Below are 19,418 nucleotides of genomic sequence, written 5' to 3'. Positions count from 1 at the left end.
TTCTTCTTTTTGTTTCTTGATTCCCAGCAATTCTTGATCAGGTGGCCTACTTTGCCACAGTGATGGAATTTCCTGGTTTCTCTTGGTCTTGATTTCGACCTTGAGTTCCCTCTGTACTTTGAGTTGCTCCTTCTTAGATGTCTTCCTCGAGCCATTAAAGCCTCATCTGATCTTGACTCCTGTTTTGCTGCCTTTTGCCAGTTTAGCTCAGCATTTCTTGATCTGAGTGTGCTCATAACATCTTCCAAAGTCAAAGTATCCCTGCTATACATTATAACAGCTCTCATTTCTTTAAATTGGTCAGGTAATCCATTCAAGACAATCACAGCTTGATCTTCTTCCTTTATGATTTCACCCATGTTAGTAAGAGATAAAACAATTCTATTTAAATCATCTAAGTTCTGTTCTAATGAAACAGTTGCATTCATTTTAAAACCATAAAACTTCCCTTTCAAGAAAATTTTGATTGTAGTAGATTTGGCCATGTACAGTTGATCGAGTTTGTTCCAGATTCCTAGAGCTCTCTTCTCTCCTATGACCTGCCTCAATACATTGTCTACCAAATTCATGATGATTGCTGATCGAGCTTGTTTCATCACAGTGTCAGTCTCCTTCTTCTTTACTGCATCAGTTTCTTTCTCAAATTTCTCAGTGACCTCTTCCAATGCTGAATCGAGTTTTTGGTAGATCAATATGGCCATCATCTTTTCTTTCCATAGACTAAAGTCCCCTGATCCATCAAATTTCTCCAGATCGAATCTTGTTGATGATGAAGCCATCTTTATGCAATTCTTGAATCTTCACAGCTGAGTTCTTTTCTTTGAAATAACCTGGCTCTTGATACCACAATTGTAAATCTTTACAACACAGAACCCAACACATATACAAAGAAAACAAGTTAATTTGATCAAACCAATTCAAGCAATAAACCAGAGATTAAAAGGATAAAACTGAAGAAATAAAGAACACATAATTTATATACAGGTTCGGCCAAACAAGGACCTACTTCCTGTTACTCCCCTGAGTTGTATTATCTATTAATCAATAGATTACAATGCAGAAGATTAGTTTAGTGCACCACCAAGAACCTAGGTGAAATCCCTCCTCAAAACTTAGCTTGAGTTTTCTTCCAAGAACACTAATCTTGGATTCAGATTTCCCCAACTCTCTTACACTCTTTTCTTCACTCTAAACACTTCTCTCACTCTCAAATTCAATGTGAATTTTCTATCACTTAATACAAGAGATTACAAGGCTTTAAATAGAATTATTACAGCTAAGGAAAAGACTAAAATAACCTTGGTGCACATAAACTAATCTAACCGAAAATAAAGTCAAACATAACAACTTTAACTGTTAAGTTGTTAAAATATGTTTTCTGTGGATTATAATTCCCACATTAAATGAGGCCGAAATGTTTATTATAATTTAAGGAAAAATGGGAATAGCAATCCCCAATCTCGTGGGATTGCCAATCCCATTCCTCAATCCTAAATTGATGTATAAACTACATATTTCATTCTCATTCTTAAAAAAATAAGTAAATTCCCTATTCTCATTCCCCACAAAGTAAACACACCATTGAATGATGTAATTTCATGTTTCTTCAACAGTAGTACATTGTTTTAAAACTCGAAAGTTGATACAATAATACAAAGTGTTGGGTTTTATTAAGGGTTAAAGATATATATTAACTACAAGTATAAGAAACTATAAGAGAACCTTGTCGTCAGTGTCTACAATTATACAGGACCAGTAACTCAAAACAATCTTCACTATACGAACAAGCTTTCTTGTTCTCAAAACTTTCTCCTATGTTTCCGACCAAAAGAAAAACTATGGTACATGGCATTGAATCTAACCATTTTATATACAAAATCACAAACAAGTGTAAAAATCCTTACTAATAGAAACTTCTTTCTCATAAAGAACTATAAGATGATGATCTTCGATGTGACTTGCGAGTTCCATAACGAGCCCTCTTCAAAGCTTCTGCATATTTCACCAACTCAGATTTATCAGTGGAATTATCTGAGTGCTTGTCAGTTTGATCTCTGGCTGTTAAATCTAAATCAACTTCCCCACCCAAAAGAAAGCTCTTGTACACATAAGAAGACCCCCCATCACTCTTTCTCTGCACCCTTTCTATATCCACATCTTGTTCTTTCTTCTGACTTTTTAATTTGTGCAAATCCAAAGAATGTCTGGATAAATTGGGAGTCGGAGTTCTATATCTGTTATTGTTCTCCACAGCTCCATAAGCTCTTGTTAATGCATTTGAATCGCTCTCTTCTACAGACTCAAATTTATCTGCTGACGAAACGTGGTTATTATGATGGCTACTGTCTTTCCCCATCACAAGTTTCCTGAGCTTGGTGAAAAATTTCTTCTTCTTAGAAAAGTTGGTTTTGGCTGCAGCTGTGTTATCGAAAGACGATTCATCTAGCTCAATGGAGTCTGTAAAGGAAGCCTGGGAGGATGACCATTGGTCAGAATCAAAATCCATAAGGTTGATAGTCTTTTCCCCTATCCCCTCAGTATTTGCATAGTCCAATATTAGCTGCTTGGCTTTCTCCTCAGATTTTGGACTTAATGTTCTGCTGAGGTCCTTAGCCCCGGTTTTACCAGCTGTAGGCTGATAATTTCGCAGCTCGTATCTTAAACAAGCATTAATCCATCGGAGGTAAACTAACTCTTCAATATCAGTACACCTATCTGCTTTAAGTTGCTCAATTTCCTGCTGCAATTCTTTGTTTCCTTGTCTCAATCGCTCACTCTCTTCTTTCAATGCATCGGTCTGCAACACAATACATCATAAAAAACATTTAGAATGCAATCCAGAAGAATAAGAAAAAGGGAATAATGATGGTTTCTACGATGAATAGAGTAAGTAAATTACCTCAGGATCTTCCAGAACAGAGTTTGCAATGATCTGAGTAGACTCCAACCTCCGAGCCAGTTCAGAATTTTCTAGCCGCAATGCCAAATTAGATTTCCTCAGCTCTTCAGCTTCATCCTCCAAATCCTTCAGCCTTTTCAGGTGCAATTCAGCATCTGTATTACTCGAAAAAGTCTTGTATTCCTCGTCTTGCATCTTCGCAACACTTCGCTGAAGTTTTAAGATCTGTTCCCTATTCTGTTCAGCTTCATATCTGAGTTTCTTCTTGAGCAGCTTGATTTTTGCTCTTGCAGCCTCAAGTTCTGCCATTACTTTAGCTTGACCAGCCACCTGCGCCTCTAGTCTTTGGTTCTCTGCCAGTAAAGACTCAATCTTAAGATTAAAAAGCTTAGCCTCCATGTTGTTTATCTTTAGTCGATTTTGGAGCTCCATGACTGTGGTCTCCTGCTCTTTAAGGCCATAATACTCGAGCAACTGGACTTCAAGATTCCTCTCCCTCTCTCTAAGAATTATAACCATATTTTGAAGGTGGCTGATCTCTTGCTCATATTCACCCTTCTCTAAAGTAATAAACGCTTTCGGAGTTTCTAGCTCTGAACTAGTACTATTAACATCCCCATCTGGAGAAATCCCAGCTGTGGCAGTAGCAGAATTAAAATCTTTTTCAATTTCATAAAATTGTGGCAGGACGAACCCATCTCTGTCTCCACTAAGTTTAGTACTATGAGAGATTTCAGCCAGAGATTTCTGCATGTAAGACTCCTCCTAGTACAGAGAGAAAGCACACATAAACATCTTGCTTCATTGAAAAACTAAACTGAGCAGGAAGCAGTGATTGGTTTTCATTAATCAATATTCAATATCTAATAATTTACATAAAGTAACAACAAGTACATCACTTTTCTAGACTATACTGCTGCCTAAGTTTGAAAAGCACAATATGGAATCGTCTTTACATATAGTTTCAATTAAATTGAATAATTATATTATATGTCTAAGAAAATATGAATAAATAAATAAAACTTACATATTTCTCCGATGTAACAGAAACAAGTCCATAAGAATTGGGTCTTGTTGCCTTCGAATGAAACTTATCTCGTCCAGCTTTTCCTGATGATTCAATTTCATTACTACAATTGAATATACATGCTTATATATATAAATAAATAAAAATAGCAATGATTCTATAAAAAATTATAATAATAATAAACAAAAATGGATTAAACAAAGAAAACAGGATAAGAAAAGTGAAAATTTCCAAACCTAAGGAGCGTGGCGAGGGTGGAGGAGGCAGGGCTGGCTTGATCCTTCTGGTTCTTAAGCGAGAATATATAAAACCAGCAAAGGAAAGAGCCAAAGCCAACCCAAATTTCAGCATAAGAGGCTTCATATCACCTTTCTCTTTCAATTTCATGATTTAATACCCTTATTCTTAGCCAGACCGATTACTCCACATAACGAGTACACTTCATCTTCTTCATCATCTTCCATCTTCGTGATCAGAAACACAGAACAACAATCAGATCAAACCCAGAAAACAAAGCGCATATAACACCAAAAATTGAAAAATCCATATAACCCATCATTGATTCAAGTCAAAAGTTAGCCAAAAAAAAAAACTCATATATGAGAATTGATGCTAAGAAAATGGTATAACAAGGAATACCCTTCTTGGAATGTATTCCTCGGGACCGGTGAGACGAGTTCTTGTAATGAAGGAGTTGTCCGAGGCATTGAATTGAAGGAGCGGATCATCAAGACAGCAACGTTTTGAGTTTTAGTGGTATATATTTTTGTGTTTCAGAGGGAAGATTTTTCATTTGTCTCTTTCATTCTCACTTTCATGGGCTACTAACTAAACTAGTTGGTTGGTACATAGGAAATTGTGTATATAATAAAGTTTTGAATTTAATTTTGCCTAAATATTATAATGTGGACAAATATTGGCCACTGATTTTTGTCTCATGCAATATGGTGAATTAGGAATAGGAAAAAGAAATATATTCAAAAGGAGTGGAATAATATTCTGATTCCTAACTTCCAAATGGGCAAAGAAAGAAAATTGTTTTGAACACGCAATGCAAATAGGAATAATAATAATAATAATTTTGAGGTTGGTTTAGAAAATGGAAATTAATGGACAACCTGTTTAAGCGCTTTGTTTAATCTAATTATATTACAAGGTCATCCTGTTCTACAGTAAGGAATTAGATGTCGATGCTGGAGCCGTGGTCATTGGTCAACGGTCACCCAACCAATTAAAAAATTAGCAATTTTTTTTAAAGTAATAATTTTCAATAAGTACGGAGAAAATACACACACGTTTACATATATAAATTGCTTGCTTTATTCAAAATATTAAGCTATTTATTATGTTTGGGATAAGTACAATTTTTTATATGAAAAGATTAAAAAAAGGCAACTCTATTTAGCTTTTTTGTTCACCATTTACACGTGAGTGGATGCGAAACGCCACGATTAAGAAAGTCAATTATAAATACAGTATGTTCCATTACATCACATGGACGTTAACCAATGAATAATAAAAAAATAAAGTATTTGGATCAACTATTCAAATGCTACGTGGCATTAAGAAAAAACGTTGGTGATATTAATACGAGTTTGATAAATAAAAAAAATGTGAGAGGGTGAATAAATGACTTAGGTTTAATTTTTTATTAATTTTTTTTAAAGTATTATCGAAATTAAAATATAACAAAAGATTTACAATACTAAAATTATAATAGATACTGATTATGGTAAACTGGACAAACAAAATTAATAGATGTTTTTTTTTTGATAAAAAATTAATAGATGTTTTTGATATATGCTTACGAAAAAACTATTAAAGAAATAACAACACAATTTTATTTTTCTCTCTGGACGCATAATTAGATTAATAGATTTCACACGGCTTCTCGGTGGAATTATTAGAATTATAAATAATTATCTCATGAAAAATTATATTTTTAATTATGTGCTTGTACGGTGGATAATTCAATCATACAAGCTCAAGCATGCCATGTTCAAATGTCTAATTTGAGCTTATTTTGGTGTTATATATATATACAATGTTAATTTATGAAATATATACACACATTAAATATTTTTATTTAACAACAACAATAGTATGAACAAACACAATTTTCAATAATTGATAATAAAATATCAATACTTATAGCAAATATAGAAAACTTATAATTATTTTATTTATTTATATATATTCAAGTTTGAATTCAAACATTAAAACAAGAATAATAAAATACAAATTAAATAAAAAACACACACATGGTCTATTTTATGAAATAGACTGTCCTTATTATTTGATCATCTCCTTTATGAGATTTGTGCAGTTATTTAAGCATTGCCAGATGTGGGTTTAGAATAGGAGATATGTTTGTTTACTTCAATTTACATTTTTATAATCATCAAAAGAAAAGTGTACTGTAAAATTTGTTAATTTACTTTCTTGCTATCAACATTTGACGATTTAGTTTATTAAAAATGTGTCCAAATATGTAGACTACGAATAAAATATAAAGATAGATATATGAACATAAAGAATAATTGTATTCATAACTACGTAAATCATAGTGGTAAATATTATAAACTTGTCACAAAATATAATAAAAGAATAAAAATACAATTAGCTATAGTAAATTTGGTAGTGAAAAACTTATGGCAAAAGGAAGTCAAAGGCACGTGCATGCCAACTAAACCCAGCGCTACCAAACAGCTTCTTAACTACCCTATTAATTAAAAGTAATAAATTCAGAAAATTTAATGGCATCATCTTTGTTTTGATGAGATCCATAACTTAAAAACAAATGCAACTAGAGTAAATATTTTGTTTTTCTTAAAAAAAAAAGTTTATTACCATTTTAATTACTGAAGAATAATGTTAATTGCGAGCTGGTGTTGCTGTATTTTGTCCCCTTTTAGTAGTGGTTGTTGATAGAAGTGGGCTTCCCATCAAATCCAAAATTTTTGTATAATTCAATCCAATTCAAAGTTCAATTTTGAAAATTATCATCAAATCCAATTAAGTATCAAAATTCAATCTAATCCAATCCAATTAGTAATTAGATTGGTTCGATTTTTTAATTGGAATTTGAATTGGAACCTAATTTTTAATATTAACTTAAAAACAAATAAAAAAACCACTTAAAAACTAAACAACACAATTCATTTATGTTTAAACTACATAAAGTTATCAACATTACAAGTTTAATCCAACTAAAAGTTTGAAGTAGTATTCAAAATGAGAGAAAATAAGGAGAATAGATGCGTATCTTTAGTGTTTCTTTATTTAATTATTCAAATCAAATCAAATTGTAATTGAATATCAATTTTTTTTTTGTAACTGGATTGGATTGGATTGGATTAGATTGGTTCGGTGTAATTGGATTTGTTTGGATGTTGCCCACCCCTAGTTGTTGATGTCCCATTTTATGGTGGTGTTGTTGGTATTGCTGGTTCTCCTCCTTGCGAGTTGTTGGACACTCCTTCTCTTAGAATTATACTGAAATATCTCCACTAGCGAGATGTATCAAATTTGGAAAATTCTAAAATAATGAGATTTGCCATATCATGTTATCTCTTATTTGTAACATATAAATATTAAAAAAAAAATAATGGTCATTAATAATCTTATTTAAAAAAAAAAAAAAAGACTGACAAATAACTTACGCATCTATTATTATTTAAAAAAAAAACAACTTACCTATCTATTATTCTATTGACATAATATATTATTTGTTTGTCAAATTATTAATTATTTAAAAAGATACTTATTACATTTATTAAACGGAGAACATGAACGATTCTCCATATCTCAGCTTCATTTAATAACAATAATAGATTTAGAATTAGTAAATAAAAAACTGAAGAACTCCACTAATTCATTTTCATATTGCTAATAAAATCAAGGATTTGGAAGTTGTTGTTCATATTCGATATGATTTTATAGCTTATACTCGATTATTTAAGATTATGTTCTACGTATGCACATAATAAAGTTTGATACGATTTGATGATCTTTTATTTAGCCGAATTTTGTAAAAAAATAATAATTATAATTTTATTTTTTTTCTCAAAAAAAGAAAAAGAAAACATAACTCAATCATGAATATCCGTGCTTCTTCTGAAGCTGATAATTAACAAGTTTCGTAGTCGAACTTAATATGATAATTTTTAAATCAATTAATAAGATTTGTTTGATCTTATAATTAAATATTATTTGAATCTAATAATGACTTTGTGACCTGGTGGTGGATGCCAATTGATAATCGTTGTTCATCATTTAATTAATACGAGTACTCTAATAATTTTATGTCAAAATGGCAAATAATTAGTTTATAGAATTTAAATAAAATTGATGACATTACATATATACACGTATTTTTTTATACACACCAGTGATTTTATATAAGGGGTGTTATAAATTATCTACACGTGGAGTGGTTAGCCTTCAAGGAAAAGTTTTAAATACTGAAAAAGAGACCGAAGACAATGTGTTTGTTTAAGCAATTGACTAATTAATCCAATGATAAATTATTAAAAGCCATTTGGTGATTACAATTTAAAAAATTAATTAATACACGTACAAATAAATCACAAGGGATTAATCAATCTAATAGTAATATATTGTTTTGTATTAATTTAGGGTTATTGATTCCCACTTCCATTGAACCGATATTCAACTATAAATCAAATAATGCATTTTGGGCTGAGATTGAATAGGTCTCAATTTTAATAAATGTGATTGATTAAGCCAAACTGCCACATCACTGTGTTTAATATTTGAGTGAACATATTATTACTTTTTGAAATTATTATTAAAGATTGTAAGAGTCTTTTATCAAGTTCGTCCAGGGTTTCTTGATTTTGATTAAACGACTTGCAAATACAGTAGCACACCACTTAGTTACAACTTCCTGTTTTAACTCATATTGTAGTTTTAGAGGGAGTAATCTTTCCTATGTTTTTCAAGCTCTATTACTGAGCAATATTGTTGATTAATGAAGTTTATATTTTCCATTTAAAAAAATGCAACATATAACTTTGGTCCTTTTATTTTAAAAATAATTTAATCTTTTTTTGGGCCATTTTTAATAACAAAAAATAATCTGATTTCAATTTGAATAATTATTTTTAAATGTATTATGTATTTCAATTTATATCTACAAAAAAATCAATTCTTTATATATAATTTGTCCATGGAAAAAAAATAAAAATAAAGACAGAAAAATTAGGGCTTATATGTCATATTTAGAGGGTAATGTCATATTTCCCAAACTAAAAAGAGAAGTACCGGTCGTCTTTTAAACTTGCCTGGTTCAAACCAACATTCTCTCAGAGGGCTCGGACTAAGACCACAGACAACTGTTCTCACTCCACTTCACTCTCTAGGGTTCCATCCCAATCTCCTTCTCATGCAAGTTTTGGACATGAGAGCCCTCCGAGCAGTCTCTATCCACAAACATCTTCTCACTCACTACAATCGCAAATTAACTTCTAACCCATTTCATATCTATTCACACTACTCCAGTTTTTCCCGCCAACTCCACCGTCGTTTCGGCTCCCAAGCGTCGGGCCTCAGTTTTGAAGTTCCAAACGGCGAAAACGATTCGAAACCAGAAAGGAAGCCTTCCAAAGTTTGGACAGTTTACGAGCCTCTATCGGGTAGGCTCGTTACGGAGAAAGTTCAAAATGGCAGCGGTGAAGAAGAGTCGGAAGGTGAATCCGAAAAGTCTTTATCGAGTTCGGAAGATGGGGTTGAGGAGTTATTGGAGCAGAGGACTTATGGGTCTGTGAAAAACGCGAAGTCGGGAGGTATTGAAAAGATTAATTTGAGGGGCATTGTGGGGCACAAGAAGAAGAAGAAGAACAAGATTTGCTGGGTGTGTTCGAGTTGTGGATATACAGATGGGCAGTGGTGGGGTATGTGCCGGTCATGTGATGCTCAAGGCACGATGACGGAGTTTTCTGAAGGTGATGCCTTTGCCGGTGGTGCTGAGATTCATGGGTTGGGGATGACAGAGAAAACTGGGTCTTGGCTACCAAAGTCGGAGGATCAAGTGCTTCCTATGCGGCTTAAGGATGTGAAACGTGGTATTAGTCATCCAGGTTGGCGGATATCTTTGTAAGTTGTTATTTCCGTTAGCTTACTTCTATGCCTTATTTTCAAGGTTTTTACCGTATACATAGTAATTGTGGTGTTCATTACGATGTTTCATGTTTTTAATCTAAGTTCATGAAACTTAGGCCTGGACTTTTAGGCGAAGAAGTTTCTATGGTTCTTGGTGGTGGTCTTGTACCAGGTTAGTTCCAAGTTAATGGTCTATCTATGTATGTTTACAATATTTTTTCAACCAATTAATGTATGAAGTTTCTTGTATTATTTTGGCCGTAAGACCTTAAATATGATGGCCGTGTTAAATAACATGTTTCTTCAGTGATAAAAGGGAGCACTGATCAATATAATTTTTGGGCTAGACAATGACATGGTTTAACTTTGAAAAGCATGTTCGGTGTTTGATATGATGTTATTTTCTTTGCTGCGTTAAATTTTTGATAATGTTAAAGTCACATGTGTCTTGTTTCATCTTTTTTGTGTTCAAAGGTTCTTTGGTTTTGGTGGGTGGTGACCCTGGTATTGGCAAGAGCACTCTCATCTTGCAGGTAGTAACGTACTGTAGAGTTTGATCTTATTTTATTGTGTCAATAACCTTTCTCCATGTCATTTCTCTGATTATATTTTATTCTGAAACTTAGCTAAACTTGTTTTTAATTTTATTTATTTTTAGTCTATTCTCATGTAATGTCATACTTTTGAATCTGAAATGAGGAAGATTGCTGCCTTAATAGCTGAAGGGGGAGAGCTTGGCCGAGCTGCCCCAGTTCTATATGTCTCTGGTGAAGAGGTTAGTAGTAAATTATTCTTGTAGTGTATTTTTGCTCTAAGGGTACCTACCATCAGATACTGTGGTCGTTTATGCTTTATTTATTAAGTAAACAGGGTCTGGAAAATGAAATTATTCCAGATTCATGAGACCTTTACTTTATTTTTCCTCCTTATATTATGTTATTAAATGATAAATCTAGTGTTTGTTGAACTATTCTATTATTTTAGGAAATAGTTTAATTAAAGTGATGGTGTTAAGTTTAATTAGGTAGGCATGGCTATCTAGTAAGTTACTACTAGGCATTGAAATAGGGCTGTGTTTTTATTCTTTTTCTTTGTGTGTGTGGAGGTTGTGTAGTTATGTGCTTTCCAACAATTGTAAGGTTATATAAGTTTTGAACTTTTACTGGTGGCAAGGCTATTTACTTTTCTCATGTTATCAGCAATTAATTACTTGTTTATTTCATTTGCTCTCTGATTGCAGAGTGTGGATCAAATTGGAAACAGGGCTGACCGTATGGGGATTGGAACTGAAGAACTTTTCTTGTATTCTAGTACTGATATTCAGGTGCATAATTGTTGACTTGTACTTGAAGATTGTTCCTCTGCCATTTATGTTAAGACTCCTAGATTAATATTGAATCTACTAGTAGTGGGAGAGCATTCTTCTCAACAAGGTAAATGTAAGTAGTGAGTTTGCTTCTTTCAGGACATAGTGAATAAAGCTCAGCTTCTTTCACCCCGGGCATTGATTATTGACTCAATTCAAACAGTTTATTTAAGCGATGTGACTGGAAGTGCTGGAGGTTTAACACAGGTTTTATAATTTTCTTGTAAACTTTTTTCTTCTTGGTTTATAACAGGCATTTCTTCTATTTTACATCTGAATGCAATCCACTCTGGAATAGCTATTGATATTTCTTTGTAACAATGATGTTATTATGCTAAGTGGGACAAACTAAAAATGTCAAAGAGAATTAAGTTCTCCCCCTCCTTTTTTTGGCAAGACTGTATGATAATTTATGGACTTTGCTTGTCCCAATGCTGTTTTATTTTGTATCAGGTAAAGGAATGCACATCAGCCTTGCTCCGGTATGCGAAGAAGACTAATGTACCCGTTATTTTGGTGAGCATGTTTAATCAACTTATCAATAGGACTGATTTTTATGATTTTCAATAAGAGCTCATAACTTAGATTTTGTCTAAGCAAGCATGTATGACACCTCCATTTTTCCACTTGTCATCCTATGTACATTGCAGATTGGGCATGTAACAAAATCTGGAGAAATAGCTGGACCTCGTGTTTTGGAGCATATTGTAGATGTTGTTCTATATTTGGAAGTTGGTACTTTTTACATATATTTTACTAGAAAATTGATAATATCTTTAAATAATCGGTAGCTTTTTTTTTTCTTCTTCATTTACCACATCTCTGGATCATATGTTTTTTGCACATATTGTAATAAAGTTTTTAAGGTGAATAGATTCTGAATTGTATCTTTCCATTGCCGACCTTGATAAATGTTATATACCTTATTAGGGGGAGAAGTGTTCATCTCATCGTTTACTTCGATCTGTGAAGAATCGTTTTGGATCCATTGACGAGGTATGTATTTCTTATGATGTTCTATCAGATATTAACTATTCTACAGATACAATTTGGTGATACCTATGTAAAGCTTTTCCACTTGCAATGTTTTATGTTATCATTTTTAATTACCTTCTCCAATTTCTGTTTGCACTTTGTAGCATTGTTAATTTTATCTTGATTTTTAGACTATCTTTTCTCTGACTTATTTATGACTAATATTTTTTTTTTTCATTAATCTACCTTGGGTGAGGTTAGTGATGATTGGAAGTCATTACTATGAAGCAAACTTGTTTCTGAGACTTAAGACTTATGTGCTGTTATACATTTGCAGTACCCTTCCTTTAAACAACTTTTTGTCTTTCTCATTTAGATTTTAAATAATAGAAACTGTTCTGTATTGCTGCTTGTTGGACTTAGAAGTTATTTGGCAGTTTCAACTTTCAAGACCTGCACTCTTTAAAAATTACATATTCATTACCATTTTTGTGAAGGTAGAAAATTATTGTTTGGACTAACTTACATTAATTTTGTTTCTGTGCTGCCAGCTTGGAGTATTTGAAATGTCACAATTAGGATTGCAAGCAGTTTTAAATCCCAGTGAGATGTTTTTAAGTGAGGAGTATTCAGGCTCAGATGTTTTAGCAGGTTTGGCTGTTGCTGTTACTATGGATGGATCTCGAAGTTTTCTTGTAGAGATTCAGGTAGCTTTTCTATAGTTTGATGACATTATTTTTCCATGTTGGAGATTCTGATTTACATTTTGAAATGACAATGTCAAACTGGGAGCTTTTTTCATTTTCATTTATATTTTATATTCTCCCCCTTCCTTTGTAATCAGACAGTGATGAGGTTGTTATACTTGAAAATTTTACCCTTTATTTATTTTTCCTGTTTAAATAAAGTAATCTGGCAATAATAATTTCCACTTGTGAAAGTGAATTTATGTCTTGTCTGTTAAGAGTGCTGCTGGGGAACTTCTTAAAGAGAAATAAGATACTCGTTCTTGCTAGAAAAACAGAAGCAAGCACTCTCATAGTGGTAACGGAAGTTAGCTGATAACTTAGGGTCTGTTTGGTAGGGGATAATGGAATGGAATCAATTTTCATTCCACTCCTTTGTTTGGTTGCTGTTTAAAGCATTGGAATACCATTAGCTTCAAAAAAAAAAAAAAGAAGAAAAAGCCATTCCAATGCATAATTAATTTTTTATACTCATTTTAAATTTAATTTAATTTCATTGCCATTCCTATTCCTCAGTTTACATTTATCCTAACCAAATGTACCCTTAGATTTTAGATAATGCATCACAGTTCGCCCCTTATTTAAGTTCTGTGTAACCACCAGGTCCACCACCAAGAAGTTTTTGGTCTATTTTCTGCAAATTGTCTTCATATGCTTATTAGCTGTTAATAAACCGTCTGCTATCATTACAAAATTTTGTAACTCCTTTTCTGTGATTAATTTTGTGCAGGCGTTATGTGTATCTGGTAGTTCAACAATTTCACGGCAGGTTAATGGGATAAATGGAAGCAGAGCTGATATGATTATATCAGTAAGTAAACCTCTGTTTCCATTCTTTTTGATAAAAGATCATGAATTTGTGTGTACTACTAGGTAGCTGGAAATTCTCATTTAGTATAACTCCACCGTTTGTATTTTGTTGTAGAATCTAGATTATTGGATGAGAAAATATTTTTTAGCAGGTGCTACTTATTCGTATGGTAGCTTTTTTTATTTAAATATAGAATTATAGTGTAAGGATGTATATTTAATATCTAGATTGTTCACTTTGTTATAGTTATATCACATATATTAAATTTTTAGAACTAATGTGTTCCTTTACATTTTGAAATTATTAATTAGTTAAATAATGCACTTTTCCTTGCCATCTTATTCTGATTCCATTTTGCAGTGGAGCAGAAACTGATTAGCGGGTTTCTATTTTGAATTACATTCCTATATATTGCATTAGCATCCAGACCTTTTTGGACTAATTTTTTCATTACTTTCGAATTCTAGGTTCTTGTGAAGCAAGCTGGACTTAGGCTCCAACAGAATGTAAGTTAAACTTAACTAATAATTTACGTCTACTTTTCCACAATAGTATGCAAATTTTCTCTTTATGGTTTATAAATTGTTATTCTGCTACGTATTACTAAATGGTCATTCACTTTTTTGTATGATTATGCTCTTTTACTGTTGCCACTGTTATTACCATTAATTTAGTTCTTAGCTTCTTTGGAAATATCTTCCTCTAATTTTGAGTTCGTTTTTATAGGCCATTTTCTTAAATGTTGTGAGTGGGATAGTGCTGACAGAGACAGCAGGGGATCTTGCTATAGCAGCAGCAATATGTAGCAGGCATGTCTTATTCTTGTGATTATTATCTGCTATTTCCTTTTCGACTTAGGCACTATATCTTTTGCAGAGGAAATAAACTGAGAGGAAAGTTATTTTGCCTACTTTTGACTTTCTTAATCTCTTTGTGATATCCAAGTCCTCCAAACCTACATTTTTTTGTCTCTTCACAAACAGAGTTATATTATACTGGAGATTTACATTCGTATTTGTAGTTAATACCTACGAGCCCTTTAGTCCTGATAATACTGTGGCAATTTCTGTGAGTGTCAATGCATTTTTCCAGGGATTTTTTTCTCAACCACCGTGCCCACCTATTAATAATAAAATTTCATGTCACCACTCTCTGTTTTTCCCAGCTGATTAAATTGTATATGTACTACATGTATTTGATGATTTTTTGATCTTCAGTTTCTTGGAGTTCCCTATTCCTAATAATATAGCATTCATAGGCGAAATTGGCCTCGGTGGCGAGCTTCGAACAGTAAGAATCTGATCTTATGCTATTGCAGTCATTGCACTTGTAATTGCTGAAGTAATTTGTATTTTATGTCTATAAGCATAGGGCTTTGTTTTTTTTATTGCATGTGTTGAATATGAACTTCAACCACTCTTTATTTATAAGCATATGGATTTATTGCTTCTGGGTTGATTGTCTTCGTAGGTTCCAAGAATGGATAAAAGAATACATACGGTGGCAAAACTGGGTTACAAAAAGTGTGTAATACCAAAATCAGCGGAGAAATCTATAGGACCTTCAGCGTACGAGGGAATGGAAATCGTAGCTTGCAGGAATCTCAAAGAGGTTATCAACAGTGTCTTTTTGACCCGTTGAAGTGAGCCAAACATGACTTTTCTTTTTGCATTAGATTGTGTTTAACTCTGTAAATATTTGGTGTAAATTTACTTAACTGTACTTGGATGATACCTATGCTATTGCTTAGTTTTCTTACATATATTTTTTTTATTCTCGGCAGCATAGGTAGGTTTTAGGCTCGTGGCATATTAAGCAACAAGGATATTCAAACTTTTATTGGCGGTTGAATTCTGTTTATTTTTAGACCTGAAAATATCACAGTGCTGCGTGTTCAGGTGTTTTTCTTTTAAACAATAGAAATTATAATCTAAAAGAGAATTCAAACGAAATAGTACATGTAATGATGTATTCACTTAAAAACCTTGTGAAACACCGTTGGTTTTAGGATGCTATTTAAACAAAAATTAAAAGGAACACCTTGACGATCTGTCTGAAGCAGTCTCTCTCTCTCTCTCTCTCTCTCTCTCAGATTAAGCCTTGACTTGACCATGGTCACTGCTTGCCTCGCTTCCCCCATTTTCAGCATGGATTTGTGTTTCATTTTCCTTATCATCTTCAAAATTGTCTGCAAGATTCAGAAAACTTGGCTGATGGGTTGAAGAGAGTAGTCTTGCCCACATTCTGTCAGTTATTACGACCTTGTTTTGTCCCTCATTAACCCGCTGTATATAACAGGACATGAAACTTTTGTGTTTCAGCATCAAGGGAAAAGAAAAAATAAAAAAAAATTGTGCAAAAAACAATTATATCAGTTTCTACTAGCGATTAACTGACCCTACTTGAGCTTTATGGTAGGACGCGCTGATCAATTATGATGGGAGATTATATACTATTGTATTGTCCTTCAACGATATGTATATTTTCATAGTATAACTTACATGGAAGGGTATGAAAGCATGTCTTCCATTAACAGGGCCAACTGTGAAACCAGTATACCCTGCCATTGCACCATGAACGGCACTCTGAGCGAGGAGTGTGCAGGAAATGTTATCAGATGCGTTGCTTGGAACCGCCCGGATCATGTAAGTGGGATCTGCGTCACAAGCACATCACTTTCTTTGTTAAGCTGCATACAAGAATAAGAATGAAAAGACCTTTTTTTTTTCTTTCTAACTGACTGACCTATATATTTAAGATTTATAATAATCTTTTGCCGCATTGAGAAGTGGTCCTACAATACAAAACAATAACTAAATTAAGATAGCAAGTTAGGGAAACATGCTTTTGTAAGAGTTTCTCAACAAGTGAGCGTTGTTGTCTTTAGACCTTTTATAGATGTACATATTGGTGGAAATTTAAGAAGAGAGAAAACCCTTCTAAAAAATAATAGGAAACAAGTACAGTGGTTTAGGTTATTATTGCATTTGTACCTTGATTTTCTGGGTTAACCACAGGCCAACATCTTGAAGTAGTTTATTTCCAGAAGCATCTTGCTGGTTAATACTGCGCGTACTCTCAGAAAGATTTTCTTGTCCTGCACCTTCAGCCACCACTATTACCATGTGTCCATTCTCTTTAAGTCTCTTTTCAATGTATTGGAATAGTCCTCCGGCTCCTTCAAGGTAAAATGGGGACTCTGGTATCAGGCAGCAATCCACATCTCGGCTTGCAAGAGTAGCATACATAGCTATGAATCCTATTTCACTAAAAATTGATCAGATTACAGCATTCATGTATAGATTAGTACAATAGTGAACTGAAAACCTATACTGACCACTATGGCGCCCCATCAACTTGACAACACCAATACCATTCTCGAAGCTTTCAGCCTCAACATGAGCTGCGTTGATAGCTCTTTGAGCTTCCTCAACGGCAGTGTCAAAACCAAAGGACTTATCTATAACCTGAATCAGAAGGATAAGAATATTTAATGACACATTTGCCAACTAAAACCAGTTTGGTCGTGTTATGAAAAAGTACCGGAATATCATTATCTATGGTCTTTGGAATTCCGGCCACCGCCACTTTCAGGCCACGCCTCCTGATTTCCTATAGGATATGATTTCTTGGTCAATACCACTGAACTGAAAGAAAAAAAGATATATAGACAATTTATGAATAGTTTAGAGATTTGTGTGATCTTCAAACTGAAATTGACCTCAAAAATCACAGAAGCCCCCTTCTGAGTTCCATCTCCTCCAATTATGTAAACCTGAGGCCCATTAAGTTGAATTGTTCAATGAGTTTAGAGCTTAAAGGGCCTGTTGTAGTTGTAGAGGGCTCTTTAGAACCGATTAAGTAGGAAAAAAGAAACATGCCTGATTGATGCCTCGATCTTGAATGCTGTCAACTATTTTTGATTTGTCATGACCTCCACGAGATGTTCCAAGAATGGTGCCACCACGTTTATGAATGTCATTGACAACTTTTGGGGTCAAAGGGATTGTGTTTCTAGCGTAGAAGCCTTTATATCCTCCCTACATAATCATAGAAACTGCTGCTTAAGACCAAAACTTCAACTACAGTCTCAAAAAAAAAAAAAGTCATTACTGATACAGCTATACTATTTTTCTTTACCTCTATGCCAAGAATTCTGTGTACTCCATACATGTGGTATAAGCCACATACTATCTCCCTGATCACTGTGTTTAGACCAGGGCACAGACCACCACACGTGACAATACAAGCGTGCACTTCATCTGATTCAAAATACACCTGAGAGAAGCAATTTGATCACGACGTCGTTTTCCTGCTAGATAAGATTGATCCGACCTATTCAAGACAGGAGAAAAGAAAAACTAAAACCTTTTGACGAGGCCCAGCTCGTCGAAAGTGGGTCCCCCGTGGACCGTTCTTCTGGACAACAATCTTTATAGTATATACAGGGAAAAAGGAGTAAAGTCATAACAAATTCGATTAAAGTTCCAATAGTAAAACGAGTTTGGAGTCAAAGGAACAAACGATGAGAATATTCACCTTGTGGGCCACCGTATCATCATCATTAACGAAATATTGCCTGCTCAAACGTGAAATTGATTTCATGGGTCAGTTCAGTTGGGTTCCAAAGTTAATAATTTAATCGTCACTGATCATTCTAAAGAAAAAACTCACTTGACCACTGAGTAGGAAGGATTATCTTGCAACGGATTTGGATGAGTCTGCAAAAACAGAGTAAGAAAGTAATATATGAATGAATGTTTAAGAGAAAGTGAGTAGAGTTACATGAAAAAGAGAAAGAGTTAGGAGAGTTACAGGGAGGCGAGGGAGGTAATCAGATAGGTGGGGAACATCTTCGAGAACGTAGCCGGCGTCACCGGTGACGATTTTAGGGTCAGAGTCGGTTAAAAGTCCCATTTCAGAAGCGGAGTTGGAGTGGGAATGGGAATTGGAATGGGAGTTTGAAAAGGTTCGGATGTAATGTTTGTGATTAGTGGTGTGTTCAGGGTAAGAGTTCGTAGGATCGAAGCACCTGAATCTGGGTGTTGAAAGAGAATTAGAGCTAGATATCAAGTCCATTCAGTTAATGGATCAAATCAAACTACAAATACAAATACAATCTCTATTGCTCTGTTTTCAGACTAGAAAAGCTTTGTAAGTATCGCACTCCACATCCACACTAACACAAATTCTGATGCCACCACCGCCTATTTGTAGCCCTTCATCAAATAAAAAATCCATCGTGCTGGCGTCTTTACTATTATCACTAATAAAATAAATATACAGTTTTAATTCCTGAATTTCAATTCTATTCAAATATTTATGTTTCTGTCTAAATTCCCAAACTAATATACCTTCACTTTTTATATTGTAATAAATATAAAAATCTATAATTTACACCCGTATGTATTTTTTCTAAACCAAAAAAAAGGTCAATACATGTTTATTCTACTACAAGTCTGGAACTGAAC

The 19,418-nt window shown here is 33.6% G+C and overlaps 3 protein-coding genes across 4 annotated transcripts; 1 reads left to right on the top strand and 2 right to left on the bottom strand.

The window, feature by feature from the left end:
- Nucleotides 1–1,639: 1,639 nt before the first annotated feature.
- On the bottom strand, nt 1,640–4,778 carry LOC133794381 (protein CHUP1, chloroplastic). 2 transcript variants are annotated; one of them, XM_062231604.1, is made up of 5 exons: nt 4,566–4,778; nt 4,170–4,390; nt 3,927–4,013; nt 2,900–3,664; nt 1,640–2,797 (listed from the first exon to the last, which is right to left on the bottom strand). In XM_062231604.1, exons 2-5 carry the CDS (start codon nt 4,311–4,313, stop codon nt 1,922–1,924), a joined length of 1,872 nt encoding a protein of 623 aa, XP_062087588.1. In that variant the 5' UTR covers nt 4,314–4,390; nt 4,566–4,778; the 3' UTR covers nt 1,640–1,921. The 2 variants fall into 2 exon arrangements, with proteins under 2 accessions (XP_062087588.1, XP_062087586.1); XM_062231602.1 differs by having other exon boundaries at nt 3,927–4,009; nt 4,163–4,390; nt 4,566–4,776.
- A 4,408-nt stretch (nt 4,779–9,186) lies between these two features.
- LOC133794379 (uncharacterized) lies at nt 9,187–15,830 on the top strand. Its single transcript, XM_062231600.1, has 15 exons — nt 9,187–10,043; nt 10,166–10,221; nt 10,524–10,582; nt 10,753–10,824; nt 11,290–11,373; nt 11,515–11,622; nt 11,869–11,931; nt 12,066–12,146; nt 12,346–12,411; nt 12,942–13,097; nt 13,867–13,947; nt 14,415–14,453; nt 14,674–14,756; nt 15,165–15,237; nt 15,418–15,830. Exons 1-15 carry the CDS (start codon nt 9,334–9,336, stop codon nt 15,586–15,588), a joined length of 1,902 nt encoding a protein of 633 aa, XP_062087584.1. The 5' UTR covers nt 9,187–9,333; the 3' UTR covers nt 15,589–15,830.
- Nucleotides 15,831–15,870: 40 nt separating this feature from the next.
- On the bottom strand, nt 15,871–19,207 carry LOC133794380 (ATP-dependent 6-phosphofructokinase 3-like). Its single transcript, XM_062231601.1, has 13 exons — nt 18,763–19,207; nt 18,622–18,668; nt 18,487–18,526; nt 18,316–18,378; nt 18,088–18,225; nt 17,829–17,987; nt 17,669–17,722; nt 17,491–17,559; nt 17,285–17,414; nt 16,941–17,206; nt 16,693–16,741; nt 16,449–16,603; nt 15,871–16,232 (listed from the first exon to the last, which is right to left on the bottom strand). The coding sequence occupies exons 1-13, from the start codon at nt 19,024–19,026 to the stop codon at nt 16,041–16,043; spliced, it is 1,626 nt and encodes a 541-aa protein (XP_062087585.1). The 5' UTR covers nt 19,027–19,207; the 3' UTR covers nt 15,871–16,040.
- Between the last annotated feature and the right edge of the window lie 211 nt (nt 19,208–19,418).

Source organism: Humulus lupulus, chromosome 8, assembly GCF_963169125.1.
Source record: "Humulus lupulus chromosome 8, drHumLupu1.1, whole genome shotgun sequence".
Lineage (NCBI taxonomy): Eukaryota > Viridiplantae > Streptophyta > Magnoliopsida > Rosales > Cannabaceae > Humulus > Humulus lupulus.
The sequence above is the reverse complement of the archived record's forward strand: the minus strand, read 5'-3'. Positions and strand labels throughout refer to the sequence as shown.